This window comes from Lycium barbarum, chromosome 6 (genome assembly GCF_019175385.1).
Source record: "Lycium barbarum isolate Lr01 chromosome 6, ASM1917538v2, whole genome shotgun sequence".
Lineage (NCBI taxonomy): Eukaryota > Viridiplantae > Streptophyta > Magnoliopsida > Solanales > Solanaceae > Lycium > Lycium barbarum.
In genome coordinates, this window is record NC_083342.1 from 88,718,028 (window position 1) to 88,734,341 (window position 16,314).

Consider the following 16,314-nt stretch of genomic DNA (forward strand, 5'->3'; position numbering starts at 1 on the left):
ATATATATATATATATTTTATTTCATTCATATATATATATATATATATAAATAGGAAATTATATATTTTTTTTATATATAAATAGGAAATTATATATTTTTTTTTATTTCATTCATATATATATATAACTTCACCACCCCAAAAAAAAATTATAATTTCCTATTTCTTTTTTTATTCACGAAATACAAAAAAAAAAAAAAAAACACCTATTTCGTTGATTGTGTCACGAAATGCGAAAAAAAAAATAAAACAAAACAAATCAATTTTCGTTTTTATTCACGAAATTTTAAAAAAAAAAAAAAACACCTATTTCGTTGATTGTGTCACGAAATGCGAAAAAAAAACAAAACAAAACAAATCAGTTTTCGTTTTTATTCACGAAATTTAAAAAAAAAAAAAAACGTTTTTATTCACGAAATACTAAAAAAAAAAAAAAACTGCTATTTCGTTAAGCAGTTCACGAAATGCAAAAAAAAAAAAAATGTTGCGGCTATGAACAGTAAATGCCCATTATGGTATAAAAAAAAAGACACCCTATTTTGGTCTAATGGCTGCAAAAATAAGTCATTTTAGCTCCGGACTCTGACAAAATGCTGCATTATTATTATTATTATTATTATTATTATTGCAATATTTCATAAATGCTTGCTGCCGTTTACAATTGAAGAATGCTTGCTTGATTAATAACTTTGATACTATTATCTCTACATTATTAATCCCTGCATCGCAATCATTGCATTATTAATTCCTACAGCAGTAATCCGGCGTAACTTGCTTCTAAACTAAACGACCCTAAAAGAACAAAAGAAGAAACGAGCATAGAGATTATTCAACAAAATTCGTGACGACCCTAACCAGAAATTGTTCAGGCTCTAACAACATTTGTCCTAATGGCATGTTAAGTAATTGGACACCCTCTGAAATAAGAAAAATGTCTTCAATATATTTTGGCCACTCACCAAAAATAATTATCTCCGCTAACCAAATATATACTCACTTTGTCTCAATATATGTAGTTATGAATCATTTCATTAAGTGTGAACAAAAATTTAAAAGTTAAGTTATTTTTAAATATAGAAATATGATTTATTTATTTTTTGGAATAAAATTAAAAAAAAAAAAAAGTGTGCAACATAGATATTAATTATGTATTATTATTTTGGTGGACAGCTATAGAAAATGGAACCATGGACCTCTATGCCCGACCCATCCCCTTCCACACAGCTTCAAATATTTTATAAGTTTTGGAGAAATTGAAGGTAAAAAAAAAATTGAACTGAATGAAGAAATTCATCCTGACGACAACTAAAATTTGCATCACTTGGATACAAGTACAACCAATAGCTATCTCTGATTAATTTAATTGTATATATTGATACAAGAAGAAAATACTTATATACGTATGAAAATTTGACAGAAAAAGTAAGGTAATAAAATTTGAACTTTGAGTAGTTAAATGTAATGATGTTCTTTAAACTTATTAGAATTGCATAAAAATCACTATTAGTGATGCAAAAATAAACTGAAAATATAATTACCATGTTCCATCCTACCAGATTTTGAGACGTGCATACCTATCTGACATCCCATTACATATTTTGCATAAAGCATGCCATAGAAGTACCAAGTCATGCACCTATTTTTGTCCGTTATTTAAGATTTTTAGGTTTCCAACTACTATGATGTTTCTTTTCTTTTTCTTCTAGACTAACTTCAAAGAAAGGTTGAGACGAAAAATAAAAAGGTAAAAGATCATTTGTTTACTTGCCGACCATTCAAGGCATGTGTCTCGTTTCTCGTCTCCGTATTTCACTATCGGCAATGACTCCGTCAAAAACGACAAACCAACGATTAGCCCCACAATTAAAGAAATCAGCCCAACTTCACCTACCACTTTTCTGCAATGTCATCTGATGACTAGGTCAGTGACCGTCATCATTTACTATTTTAGCCCAAAAATTAAGAGTCACAAATTTTCAAACTAAAGAAAAAAGATAACATCAACCCTCGTCACCATCCGTCACCATCTGAAGATGCAACCTATGTTTGGAGAACAAAAAATTTGTCCTCAAATACCAATCACCATCCACCTGCTTGGACCCTACCCACCTCATTTACTCCACAATCTAAAAAGCCATATTCTTTATTGAGTGGGTGGGCAGCAGATGGTAAGATACTGTATTTATTCAATGGAAGTACATATCATACGACGCGCTAATAGAAGAGTACTTTATTAAAATGAAAAATAGTAAATAGCAAACATTCTTGCTGTGTTTTACATCATCAAAGGCCAGGAAATATCAATCCTTGACAAACACCAGATAATCAGAGCTAGGGACATTAAAAATGTTAATGGTGTTTGGTTCAGGAGCAATAAGCAGTAAAGAAACCGGGAAATAAAACTACAAGGATATATAGTTTCATTTGGGAGTAATAAAAAATAGTCCTAGGATTATGGAAAAATACAAGGATGGACTCAACAAACCTGGACTGGGTTTTCTTTAATACACACAGCCCAGACAACTCTTCCTGTAAACAAATAAACGATTAGAATTGAATAGAAACATTTTGGAAAGTTATGCTTGCCTTCCGCCTAGATCCGTTACCTGCTTTTCCCAGACTTCCACCTCCATCAACAAAAAGTTGGTACCCCAAAATAATATATACTACCCTATGAATTTGATTTGTTTGGCTAAACGCGAAAATGAATTAATAGTCTTAAATCTCGCTAGGCTACAAGCTGATCAAGTTGCATCTGCTCAAGCCAAGCTCCTAAAACTGAATGATCAACTGAATCAATTTGGGAACTGTTTTTCAAACTCTCACCAGATGGTGCAGCACCTGAAATAGGAGCGGCCTGCTTCTCTTTCATCTCGGTTGGGGATTCCTTGACGAGAGATTGCACCCATGATAGGTCAGGCTCCTCTCCATTGTTGAGCTGCTCAAAAGAAGATGATCTGCGCAGATGTCCAAGTCCACTTCCGTTGACAGACCAGTCAACCTTTCCACCGGGAGACCCCCAATTCGACCAAGAATTACCTACTGGGGATCCAACTGAGGCATTATTGGATCCAAGATCACGCGAGCTGAGGCTTCGCAGCTGTTGCTGCTGCTTCTCACGCTGAGCAAATGCTGAAAGGCGAGCGCTCATGGGAGAGATGGGCTCCATGCTTCTCGGGGACATCCTTCCAGGTGAGGAAACACCAAAAGAAGCCTGCAAAAGGGGATGCTCAATGTTTTTCGGAGAAAAAACATTAGTATTAATTGGCGAAAGCATGCTCTGCTGTTGTTGGAACTGATTAAAGTAAGCCGACTTGTGTGATGGGGAAAAAACACCAGAAGCAGCTGCCTGATCAGAATATCGCGGAGAAGAGTTCATCTCGGCAGAAAATAGCTCGTCAAGATTTGAAGGAGTTAGTGTCTTGGACCGGCCAGATCGGTTCAAAGAGGCAGAATTAGGACGCGGCTGTGAATAACAAGCCATGTCATTGAGAACTAGTTGCTGGGCATCAAAATCCTGCAACATATTAAAATCGTCAGGCGGAATGTCGCGTGCACTAAGGGAAGACCTCAGGCGGCTAGACTGCAGATTGCTTCCAGGTAGATGGAGAGTCGGTACATTTGGTTGAGGCCACGGTGCAGATGAATGAGACATTCCATTGGCAGTTGGGGACATGGGTTGGTTAAATGCAGAAGGAGACATCACAGAGTGTGCCGAGGGCGAACCAGGAAAAAGGTTCAGCGCTGCAGCCATGTCCATCACACAAGCAGCAGAAGCAGCTGACCTAGGAGACGGAACTGCAGATCCAGTAGAGACATACAAGGGCCTAAGCTCCTCAGTAGTATGGGCGAAAAAGCAGACTCGCCTAGCACAACTTGTACCATCCTTGCACAGGCGGGTCCGATACTGAGCAGGGTGTAGCCAGCACTCAAACACGCCATGAGCATATTCACACATATCACCGCGCCGGCATGCACCCTTGCGAAATTCAGGACAAGGCACACAGCTATAGTGATACTTCCTTGGATCTCTTCTGCGAGCATTCTCTCCAGGGTGGACGAAAGGGCACTCTGTCCAGTCATGTGAGTAGGCCCTAGAACAAGGCCGGACCTTAAAAGAGAACATGCGGAACTCATCCGTCGAATATATACTGTTCTTGATATCAGGGAGAGACGGATCTATTGGATATTCTTTTTTCTCCGGTGCAGAATTAGGAGGAATATCACTGAACTTCAGTGCCATAGGGGAAGACAATAAATCCGATGGTGAATAAGGAGATCCATTATCTGGTGATGAGGAAAGAATAGGAGAGGATCCATTTGAAGTAGCGACAGATACTCTCAATTTGCACTCACCAACTGAGCCATCAGATGAATTGTTCAGAAGCAGTTCTTCAAGAGAAGCTCTAGCACCAGGAAGCTTTGGAGGAACAACAACCACATCAGCTGGCCGCTGGCCATTAGCATCCTCAACATTAGGATCGGCGCCAGCTGACAGCAGCAACTTAACTGCACCAACAACATTGACAGAACCACCAGATGTTGCACAGTGGAGAGCAGTGCACTTGTCTGGTCCACAAGCACGGTTAACATCAACCACAGGATTAGAGATAAGCAACTTCAAAACATCTAAACTTCCGTATGTAGCCGCTACCATTAAAGGAGTCCTTTCCTCATTAACAATCTGCTTTGCACCTTTCTTGCGAACTAACCATAGCCCCACCTCATCAATAGCAGAAGCATCAAGCTCAACAGATCTTTTAAAACCTTCAACATCGTTGTTGGAAGCAAGTTCAAGCAAACTCGAAAAAGAATCCTCAGTCTCAACTGTGAGTTTAGTAATACCCTTCATATTAGATGTAGAATCAGAAGTGGATTGGTTGGTAGATGCACTCGAATTGGGTCTCTCTGGGCCAGTGCACATGCTTCAGTCAACTGCAAGTCAAAAAACCCAGAATTCATTACAAGATTACAACACCAAATTAAGTAAAAAATCCAAGCACCATCTTTCTAGAATCGGATGGATTACATAAACAGATGAGCATAACTGAATTGAATAAATAAAATCTAATTCAAGAATACATCAGACTGACAGCATCAAAAACTCAGAATCTTCCCAAAATCCAATAGAAAATCTATCAAACATCACAAAAATAAAAGGGTCTGGTAGCAATGGGAAAAGCCAAGGGGAAAATTAAATATATCTTTAGAAACAAGAAAATAGCCATAGTAGGTACAACTAAAAGCACCTAACCTTATCAAAAACTAATGAATACACCAACCTTTTAAATAGACAGATTATGATCCTTTTCTCCTAGAATAAGTAGAATGAAGAAAACACACAACAGAAAAGTTAACAACTTCACCATATACACAAGTCAGTAGATATATTTCTGCAAATACTCATAACAATAGTAACATATATAATCCGATCTGCTTTTATCCTTGACCTAATTCATCAGCTACACCAAAATAAACCTTTCTCATACACAAAATATCAATACTAGAAAAAAAGAAAAAGAAGTGAGTAAAAAAATGAAAAACTGCATCAAAATGAATCCCATCTACCCAAATATATTCTAAAAAAAAAAAAAAAACTCTCCATAACTTCAAAAAGTTGCATCTTTACATAACAAATCGTCACAAAACATATGTACAACCACATAGATCAACATAACAATTAATCAGTAGATTTCAACAAGAAAACTTCAGCTATAAACTAGAATCTACTAGAAGATTCTAGAGATAGTCAACCACAGTCAACAAAAGAGTAAAAAATAAAAGTAAACTAAAATACTAGTATTCACATCGATCATCCAAAACTCAAAAATCTTACCAGAAATCAGCGGAAAAAAATCCAACAGCTAGAGTTGCTTTAGCAGATCCACTTATTCAAAACTCCTTAGAAGTTGAGAAATCACATAAACTAATCACTTCATTAACCATAACCATTTTCATTAAAACTCCAGAAATTCCAATGAATTAGTGAATCTATATATACATCATTGGAAAAATGTTTGTATGGGAAGAGAGAGAAAGTGAAGTAGAGAAAGGAGAGAGAGAGAGAGAGTGAGAAGACGGAGTTCTGTAATAGAGAGAAGAGAAGTAACAAATTAAAAATGCAAATGTAAATGAAATTGAAATGAAATGAGGTTGAAATGAACGCTAAATGAAGTGGAAATGAGAGTCAACTGAAATGGGGGAAGTGAGAAAGTGAGGATGTGGGGACGGGTTTTGGCCGGTGAAAGTTACTGGTTGGCTGGGTAATAGTTGAGGTGTCGCGGATTTGAAGAGTAGATTAATGTGGAGTTAAATAGGGCGATTGAAGTCCGCCTATGATAAAAGGAGAGAGAGAGAGGAGCGGACGTGAGGGCAATGGTCAATTGTGGTTAATTTTGGGGTCAAATCGAAAGAAAAAGGAAAAAGGAGGGCACGCGGCGAATCCGGAATCAAAATGCCCTAAAAAAAATATTTTGAACCACAATATCCTAATAAAAAAAAATTATTAAAGTACCTTTAGCGCAATATTTTACTGCGCTATAGCACTTGACGGAGACGAAGCCGTTAAGTGCTATAACGCAATATTTTACTGCGCTATGCAAAACTTTCTCTCACCTATAACGCATTATTTTACTGCGTTATAGGAGTTTATCTCTCTCTTATAACATCACATATTCACTCCTCTTTGCGTAGTTTATCTTTTTTACGTAATTTAGCCGTATATTAATCATGCTTTGAGATTCCGGAACTTCAATATTTTATATAGAACTCTAGTTATATTTGTACAACTAATAAAACAGGTTCAACACATCAAGAATACGCAATACTTTGAATTGTCATTTTAGTGGTTGAAAAGTATTCGAAGTCCTTTTTTATTTGAAGACTTGTAGTCATTAGCTTTAAGTTATTTATCTTTTAGGGTTTAGTCTTAGTTTTAAATTAATGCTTAACTTTATATTGTTTTGTCACGTTTTTTTTTTATTATCAATTTAGGATGTGAAACTATAAACAATAATAAAGACTAAGATAATATTTATAAATATGCAAAAAATAGATAATATTTACGATAAATTGTACAACACTAATGTATATGCACTATCGAGGATGGGTCCCACATGTAGTATGCCGGAGACTATCTCTGGGCCTAAGGCTCATGCCATCCCCACCGCTCTCGCCATCGTCTCCATCGCTTTTTTTCCTCTTAATAACCGGGCGCTCCAAGTCATGATCATCTCCTCTTCCCCTAGCCCTTGCGCCCTTAACTAGAACGTGCTTCTTCTTGGGATCTAGTCCCGCTGGCACGCTCAGAACCTCAGGCTGAGCTGGGTCTGGAAACTCGACCTCTTGCTCGTCGGGAGTCGCCACCGCAGGCGCCGAAGGATGAACCTGAAAAGTATATAAATATTAGTACTATTTCTTATTTATATTGAATACATTAACGTTATTTATTTAATCAAACATGTGTGTCAACGGGCACCTGAGTAGGCTCCTAAGATGGGTCTGTAGGCTCCTGAGATGGGTGTGGTGGTGAATATGAGGTAGTCTCCTGGACAACATGCTGTTCGAAGTCCAAGTAAAGGTTATAAAAATTAAATAAATATTTACCTTGTATTGAATAAAATTAGTTTTAAGTAAAAAAACTTACATGCGCCTCGGTAGTCTCATGAGAAGACACCTCTGCCTCGGCAGACTGATGAGAATGCTCCGAAATGGGCAACTCCTGTGGACCCACTGGCGCCGCATCCTAAAATATGAAATAATAAGTACTTTAAATGATCAAATATGTATATTAAATATTGATTTTATATTGAATAAAACTAATTTTAATTAAAAGCTTACATGTGGCTCGACAGTCACATGGGAAGACATCGCTGGCTCGGTAGGCCCATGAGAAAATGCCTGAGTCGGTGGCTCTGGTGGACCCGCTGGCGCCGAATCCTAAAATATAAAATAGTACTAAATAATGAGTGACATATATATATTTAAAATAAATAATTTAAATGAACAAATAAGTATTTTAAATATTAACCGGGATCAAAAACTCATCGAAGTCAAGAATCCGGGCTCCCTCTAAATTCCTCACAGGCCGCTCACCAGCTAATGAAGCACGTAACGCCGCCCAATCAATGTTATCACGCTCCTCTATGTATGCATTCTGGCTCGGCTGTGATGAAGACCCGGGTATCTCAGCAAGTAAGAGCGTCGGCGTAAACGTAGGTGAGAGTCCCCAGGTGAGCTCCCACCGGCTTGGAAGGGTTGCGGATGGACTAGACCGTGAACGCCCTCTGGAATGGGATCGACCTCATCCGCCTCATCTACCAGATGGTGTCCTCCACCACCAGGTCCTCTAGTAGCAGCGCCGTGGCCTCTACGCGCACGGCGTCCTCTGCCAGCACGACCTCCTCTTCTGGGAGCACCCGGTGCTGCCTGATACTCAGCCTCTAAAACAGGCTCCGCCATGCGCCTAATCTCGCCTGCCTGCCGGATACCATCCTCGGAAATCCTAACCATCTCTGCGGCAAGCCCCGCAAGCCCAGGGTAAGGCATATGCTCTAACCCCAAGATGCGTAAACGTTGTACGGCCACCAGCTGCATTTGTGTTTAACAGAAACAAAAAAAAGTTTATTTTTAAAACGTAACAATTAATGAAATTAGATAAATCTAAATACGATAAACTTACCAATGCCTCATACTGCCCCGCGAGTGCTGAGTATCCTACATCCCTAGGGGGACGCAAAGCTGGGTTGCCGATCAATCGATTTGTTGACAATACGATTTTTTAGTCGTCCTTTCAAGAGGTTTGTTGACATTAAAGGAACGCACACTTAAAATATTACCTAGAGAAGAGCAAAAAATTCACACATATCTCTGACAGCACCAATAGACGCTCGGCACAGGCATCTGTAAAGATACGCCAAAACAACACCGCCCCAGCTGTAATCTCCCAAGCGGTCCAGATGCTCCAAAAAAACCAAGTAACGTAAACTGACAAAGGCACCCGATGAATTTGGGAACAAGATGCCCCCGAATATAATAAGCAGGTACAAACGGGCATGACGATCAACATCGTCCTGCGGGGTGCCGTCGTCAACCGGATCCAGACCCTCCAAATAAGTGCAGAGTGCACTAAGCTGAACCAGACTCTGTCCGGATATCTGGGCCGCGGCATCAGGCACGAAATGGGTGAGCCTAGTCAACTCTGTCACCCACGTCCGACCAGAAGGAGGCTCGTACCGAGTGTACAGTGGCTCTCCATCAACCCGCAATCCAAAGAGGACCTCTACATCCTCAAGTGTAATCGTGGCCTCACCAGTGCGAAGATGGAAGGTATGTGTCTGTGGCCTCCACCGCTCAACCATGGCCGTGATGAGCGCCCAATCATGCTGTACCCGACCAACGTACACGCAACGGTAGATGCCGCCCCGAAACAATATCTCCAACACGCGAGGGTGTGGGGAGTGCTCGCGTAAAAGAGTCCATGCTCTCTGCAACCTGCGGGGACGGAGCCTAGTAGATATCCCTATAGTACCGGCCCATAATAACTCTGACCTATGATTGTCTTGCAAAGACAATACTGATCTATCAACGGGCCCCGGGTGATCATCGGGCCCAGGGGGAACATTCGGATCCATGAAAGAGTCTGGTCTGTACAAACTAAATTAGTCATTATTCTTGAAATGAAAGATAAATTATATTAACTAATCGAAATTTAGCAGTAATATTTGTTTGGAACTCTATTTTGAATATGTGATATATTTTTAGTTGACCAAATACCCAACACAACTACGATAAAATTAAACTAAAAGAATATATTCGTCGACCGCATATTTTCCTATAAACTTTACATTTTTTTCGTTAGTTTATGTATTTATGAAAAGAAGAACTTTAACTATTCTTTTTAACATAATCATTTTTTATTTAACATATATATTCACGCTTTTAAAATTGTATAGATTAACATTTCATAATCGTTTACAACTTGTTTGGATGGTTGTTACCTATTGTATTATATTATGTTGTTAGTTTAAATAAAATGTTTGCTTTGATTGCTACTTTAATTTTATTGTTATGTAACGACGAAAAGTTCTATTCTATGTAACCACTGATTTGGTCCTATACAATACAACACAATACGATAAATGTCAAAACAATACATAACAATCATCCAAACAAAGTGTTAACAACATAATAATTCATTACCAATCAACTCCTTTCAATTCATAAAGAATATTTAACAAATACTCAATTAACAAAATAATAATTCATTAACAATTCATAAATAATTAATCAAATTAACAACTCATAAACATATAACAAATTAACAATTCATAAACATTTAACAAATTAACAATTCATAAACATTTAACAAACAATGAATTAAACAAAAAAAAAAAAAAAAAAAAACGGAACAGTGGCATAAGCCACTGCCCAGCCCGATCAAACAAAAAAAAAACGAAATTTGATTTTTTTTTTTGGAAATTAACGACGATTAAATGTTAAACATGCATACAATATAATGTATATAACAAAATAATAACAAAAGTTCATAGTAGAAAACCTTAATCGAATTTTTTTTTGTAAAGTTATTTTAATCGAGTTGTACGCCGCTTTTTCTCAAAATTCGAACTTAGAATCTTGCTCCTTGACTTGAATATACCGAGAATCTAAACTTTCCGAACGAAATTTAATAGAAAACGACGTTTTTAAGACGTGGGGACCACCTTGGCTCGCCTCCAATGGCGTTTTCAATTTTTTTTGCCACTGGAGGGGACCAGTGGTGGAACCCGATCGGGTTATAGTGGAGTAATATAGCGCAGTATTTTACTGCGCTATAGGAGAGAGACAAACTCCTATAACGCAGTAAAATAATGCGTTATAGGTGAGAGAAAGGTTTGCATAGCGCAGTAAAATACTGCGTTATAGCACTTAACGGCTCCGTCTTCGTCAAGTGCTATAGCGCAGTAAAATACAGTAAAATACTGCGCTAAAGGTACTTTAGTAACTTTTTTTTTGTTGGGGTATTTTGGTTCAAAATGTTTTTTTTAGGGCATTTTGGTTCCGGACTCTATTGCAGGGAGTGAAAGCTTTGAGGTGTTTTTTAGCTAAATGCCCCGTATATTTATCTTAATTTACATTTACTCCCTCACCAGTCACCACAGGACAAAGTAGCCAGCAAACTACTCACTACATCAATAAGGAACCACATAAACGAATCGCCACAGACCACGAGTTTAAATTCTACTAGTAATGCATAATTTTATTTTCTTTTGTTACATTGGAGTATATACTTTTGGAGATGAGTTTTTGGCCTTTGTTATTTTGTAAGACAAATGCATAAATTTGAATAATTATGAGATAGAAAAAAAAAAAAAAGATAAATGATTCTATTAGGTAATTTCCTTAAGTTGAGTCACCACATGAGGAATTGACTCTCCAAAATCATGTATAAGTAACATCTCGTTTGGTAGCTGGTTAGGATGTAAGTTATTCATTTATAAAATTAATACGGTGTTTAGTTTGCAATTTAGAAACCTGCATGAAATAATACATAAATTTACTCATAACTGATCCATGTATTACTAATACCTCATAACTCTAACCACGCTACCAAATGAAATATGCAGATATTAGTAATATATGGATTAGTTATGTGAGAATTTGTATATTAATTTATGTAGGCATTAGTTATGTAGGGTTTAATTATTCATGTATTAGTTAATTCACCTTCTTCCTACATAAAATAATATGTATAGATTCCCTAACTTATACATGTATATTAGTTATAAGGGTTTCTAAATTACAAACTAAACACCGTATTAATTTAATACATAATAACTTACCTGCGTATCAGCTAACAAACATGGTATTACTTAGGCAGGATTCAATACCTTCAACTCACCTCTAAACCCGCTATCAAACTACCCCTAAATACACACATAATGATATACTTAGAAATGTACTATAACACTCTTCCTATAATACTATTTAGTTGAAATAATTGCACTTTTGACCTCTCAAGTATTGGTAATTTTTATTTTTGGTCCTTGAAATATTTGACTCAGCATATTTAACATTTGATTAATCAACGTGTATTTTTTGTCCTAAAAATATATGATATTTAGACTACTTTTTAAATTATATTAATACCAATGCAGCATTTTAACACGTCAATAATCGAATGGTGAACATACAATTTATCCCAGACACATCGGTATAAACACAAAGATGGACAAATAAATGTATAAATATCGTGCCATTATAAATTTACAGTCTGAACTCCATTTATTTTCTATGTCTACCGTATGTGAATTTAGGGTGGTGAGAGTATTTCAAATCAAGTCACTAGTTTTATTGGGGGCAGATAGTTTTTAATTTGTATCATTCTGATTCTTGAAGAGTGGCAATTTAACAAATGTCTTCTTTTTGTGAGTTGTTCCTGAATTATTCTTTGGTTGTCTCAGTCGATTCATCTCATTCTTATTGTTCAGAAGCTTATCTTTTGCTTCATATCTTATCCTGTGGAGCTCTAAACCTCAAAGAAATCGATAAACTTAATTTTCTGTCTATAATTCATTGCTAACCTAACGTCAAGTAGACTCAAGTATATAGGTAATTAATACCTTGAACGAGTGAATCCTTCGGGAAAAAATGTCTATGACAGTTTGTTGAAATCGGTGTCCCAGCATTGCTTATTGAAAGATTATAGCTTCATGACATTATTCTTTGTGTGTTAGGCGCAGTATCTTGTCATATGACATTCTTCAGAGGTGCTGTGAAGCATAAGGCATGAGTTAAATCAATCTAGAGGTGATTAAAGGCTCAATTTTAAAATGGAGAGGGACGTGCAAGTAGTTTTCCTCGCAAAGCAGATGTATGGGTCGTCGACAACAGATTTTTGTGCAACTAAATTACATTTGTGATAAGAAATCCTATAAGATGATTCTAATGTGCGTATCGTTGGTGTCAAAGCTCCTTGACTGAGTAGGTTGGGGAAAACCAACAGTACATTGTTTATGATAGATCTAAAAGCTCTTTGGTGCCTACTCTTACTCGTCGTTCGATAAATATCTTCTTTTTCAGTAGTTTGATAGTGTTACCTAATAGTTTCACAACTCTAAAGTTTGATGATAACAAACTTAAATTTTAATAAAGCAAAGATTAGTAATCTCTGACTACTTTTATTTTGCAGAATTCTATTGGTCACGCAAAAGGAAGGTTGAAAATCTTGTCGAGCAAAATAATTGGAAATTCATACTATGAAAGGTTACAAGATTTGGATATTCAAGGACAATTTATGGGATTTGAATAATAAACTAGGATCGCACTATTAAGGAAGATGCACCTAGATTAATGAAAAAATCCAAATCATGATATAACTCAAAACTAAGGAATGGATTCATTCCATGAAAAGTATCCATTGATCAACATTGCATGCACAAGCAAAAATGTGGAAATTAAAGATTAAGAAGTTTAAAGACTAGAAAATAAATTATGGAAGGAAGATGAGAAAATATAGACATGATGAAGGCAACTATAGCTAAAATTTATGAAGGTTAAAGAGTAGATTTGAAGACTTGAGATTTCCAATAGCTAGTTGTGTTACAGAAGGAAAATGTTAATAAGAATTCAAGATTGGAGTAAATTAATCTAATGAAACCTTGGTATAAGATAGACTGGACATAGCCCATATGCCTAGCTGAGTCAGTATAAAACTCAGCAGCTCGCAATTTCTCTTTTAATTTGCTTTACTTTTAATTATGGTCATTATAATCTGTTTAGTGATCCATTTGTTTAATAACAACTCTTTCCATACAACTCTACTTTACATTTATTTTACCATCTAAGTTCAAAGATTTTTCAGAAATATTGTGTGTATTGTCAAATTTAGGTCGTAGTTAAATCTAATTACTAATAGTTGCCTCATTATTCATAAAAAAATTGAAAACACAAAAACACGCAACTCATGCTCCTCCTATTTGTTTTATCATGTAATTAAGTCCAGTCACCCTGGCCCATTCTCCATGCCTAACTTCAATTCCGTTGCAGATATGGAATGACCATGCCATTCCGTTAAAGGTACTATTTTAAAGTATATTGTTCAGTTATTAGCATATCCAGTGAAATCTTATTAAAATCTAAGATCTTTTTATTGCCAAAGACCAAGCTCTTATGTAGCTAAGTCTTGATGTCAAACTAGGGAGTAGTCTCTTCAACACATATTAATGTGGCGTTTAAAAATAAATATCACCTGAAATATTAATATACTAGCTAGGGATGCTTATCCGAATATCCAAACAATTGAAAATAAGGGATACTTTCTATTATCTTCTGAAAAAAGACACTAATTCGAATTTGTGTCGCATGGGCTCATAAATGAGGAAGCGCTCTTTATCAACGATTTTTTTTAAAATTTCTGGACTCAAATCCAAAATCTAGCAACAAAAAACACATGGACACCAAACGTTATCAACATGCAATTCAGAAAGGCATCAATGTTGGTATGAATCAGTTTGGGTTGATGGATGTTCGATTTGTGGTATTAGCACCATTTGGTGCTCAACCGAATGAACAAAAATCAATTTTATTCTGGCTAAGACCAATAGGAGGAAGAGTAACAGCTAATCCTTCATGTTCATCAAAACAAATGACATATGTGATGCAGAAATGGAAATTACTACGCAACGTTTGTCAACTACAATACCACAACACAAGTATAGGTTCAAGGACAAGAATGCACGAAGAATTACTGGATGAATCAACAAAAAAGAATAGCACCATCAAGCTCCTATCAGCTTCAGTGGTGGAATCACCACAACATGCATACCAGCAGGAGAAGCTACAACAACAAAACACCGATCTTCAACAAGGAACATCAATCAAGGGCAACAAGCATCGAGCTTCAGAACAAAGCAACTAGAAATGGATGGGTCATGAAGCACAAATTAGAAAGTACGAAGCAGTTGTTGGGTCACACATCAAAAAAAACATAGAGGAGATCTTACCTCCTCTAGATTCAACAGGAGATGAAGCGATATCCAAGCTCATACAGAGGTCCGAAGCAGATCTGGGAGAGTTTGAGATGGATAGAGCTCGGATGGTTCATGAAGATGCAAGAAAACAATTTTCAGGTGATATACAGAGCAAAAGAAAGATAAAATGTGAGAGGAAAAGAGTGGGTCACCTGAGCAATGCCAAGTCGACAAAAAGAGGAAACAACATGCACATACAGCTTCAGACGTGGGGAATAGGCAAGCATATGCATCAGGAAGTTCAAGACAAGATTGAAGAAGGCCGAAATCCAGCTCAATATGAGGAATCGAAGAAGAAGAGGAGCCAACATTGCAGAGAAATCGCACCAATTTAAGGATTTCATAAAGCTTTACTTTCGAGAAAAAGGACCAAAATCATCCATAATTGGATTTGGATCAAAATCATACATATTCTTTCACATGGTGCACTAATAGTACATTATGTTTACATAAGTGGTGCACTTTTAGTCACAATCCCAAATAAATTTAACGGAAAAGAACAAAAATGCCCCTGAACTTTTAGAAAAGGTATAAAAATACCCTTTATTCATCTATTTTGCTAAAACTACCCCTCAATTCAACTTTTTGGCTCATTTATTCCCCTTGACTAACGGACAACACTAATTTTTTTTTTAAAAATAAAATAAATTGCACATGACATTTTATTACTGAAAAATTGATTTATTATTTTAAAAAGAAATCTGAAACCTTGGAATTTTTTTAAATTTGGAAAACTTTTTTTTAACGAGTAAAACCTTGACTAACGGACAACACTAATTTTTTTTCTTTTCAAAATGTGAAAAATTGGATTTTTATAAAAATCTGAAAAAATTAAATTTTTTATGGAAAAACTGTGTTTAAAAAAAAAAACCAGAAAACTATCTTTTTTTAAATCTAGAAGAAAATTATGGAGTATTAGTTTTGCACATTTTACTTAAAAAAATAATCAGTTTTTCAGATTTAAAAATTGAATTTTCTAAAAAAAAAAATGGGGTTTCCACCCGTTAATTTTTTTTTTCCAAACTTAAAAAAATTCCACATGTTTTAATGAAAATCCAATTCTGTTTTATATATATATATATATATATATATATATATATATATAAGACTTACTACATTTGTTTTTTTAAAGAAATGGATGTTGAAAAATTATTTTTCCTTATTCTACAAATAACGATTTTTCATATTTCTTTTTAAAAGAATAAATCAATTTTTCAGTAATAAAATGTCATGTGCAATTTATTTATTTTTAAAAAATAAATAAATTAGTGTTGTCCGTTAGTCA

At 35.9% G+C, this 16,314-nt stretch overlaps 1 protein-coding gene and 1 long non-coding RNA gene across 6 annotated transcripts; both read right to left on the bottom strand.

Moving 5' to 3' along the window:
- Window positions 1-2,215: 2,215 nt before the first annotated feature.
- On the bottom strand, window positions 2,216-6,123 carry LOC132644686 (zinc finger CCCH domain-containing protein 30-like). Its single transcript, XM_060361293.1, has 2 exons — window positions 5,837-6,123; window positions 2,216-4,935 (listed from the first exon to the last, which is right to left on the bottom strand). The coding sequence occupies exon 2, from the start codon at window positions 4,922-4,924 to the stop codon at window positions 2,729-2,731; it is 2,196 nt and encodes a 731-aa protein (XP_060217276.1). The 5' UTR covers window positions 4,925-4,935; window positions 5,837-6,123; the 3' UTR covers window positions 2,216-2,728.
- An 892-nt stretch (window positions 6,124-7,015) lies between these two features.
- On the bottom strand, window positions 7,016-15,384 carry LOC132644687 (uncharacterized). Of its 5 annotated transcripts, none has more exons than XR_009583895.1 (8): window positions 15,003-15,384; window positions 12,621-14,836; window positions 8,681-9,645; window positions 8,030-8,589; window positions 7,840-7,938; window positions 7,646-7,744; window positions 7,478-7,546; window positions 7,016-7,386 (listed from the first exon to the last, which is right to left on the bottom strand). It is a non-coding gene; the product is annotated as an uncharacterized LOC132644687 (long non-coding RNA). The 5 variants fall into 5 exon arrangements; XR_009583891.1 differs by having other exon boundaries at window positions 7,478-7,558; XR_009583893.1 differs by having other exon boundaries at window positions 7,478-7,558; window positions 12,621-14,897.
- Window positions 15,385-16,314: the final 930 nt, after the last annotated feature.

Coding starts and splice junctions, on each gene's coding strand:
- LOC132644686 (XM_060361293.1), bottom strand. CDS start 4,924: ATGTGCACTGGCCCAGAGAGACCCAATTCGAGTGCATCTACCAACCAA.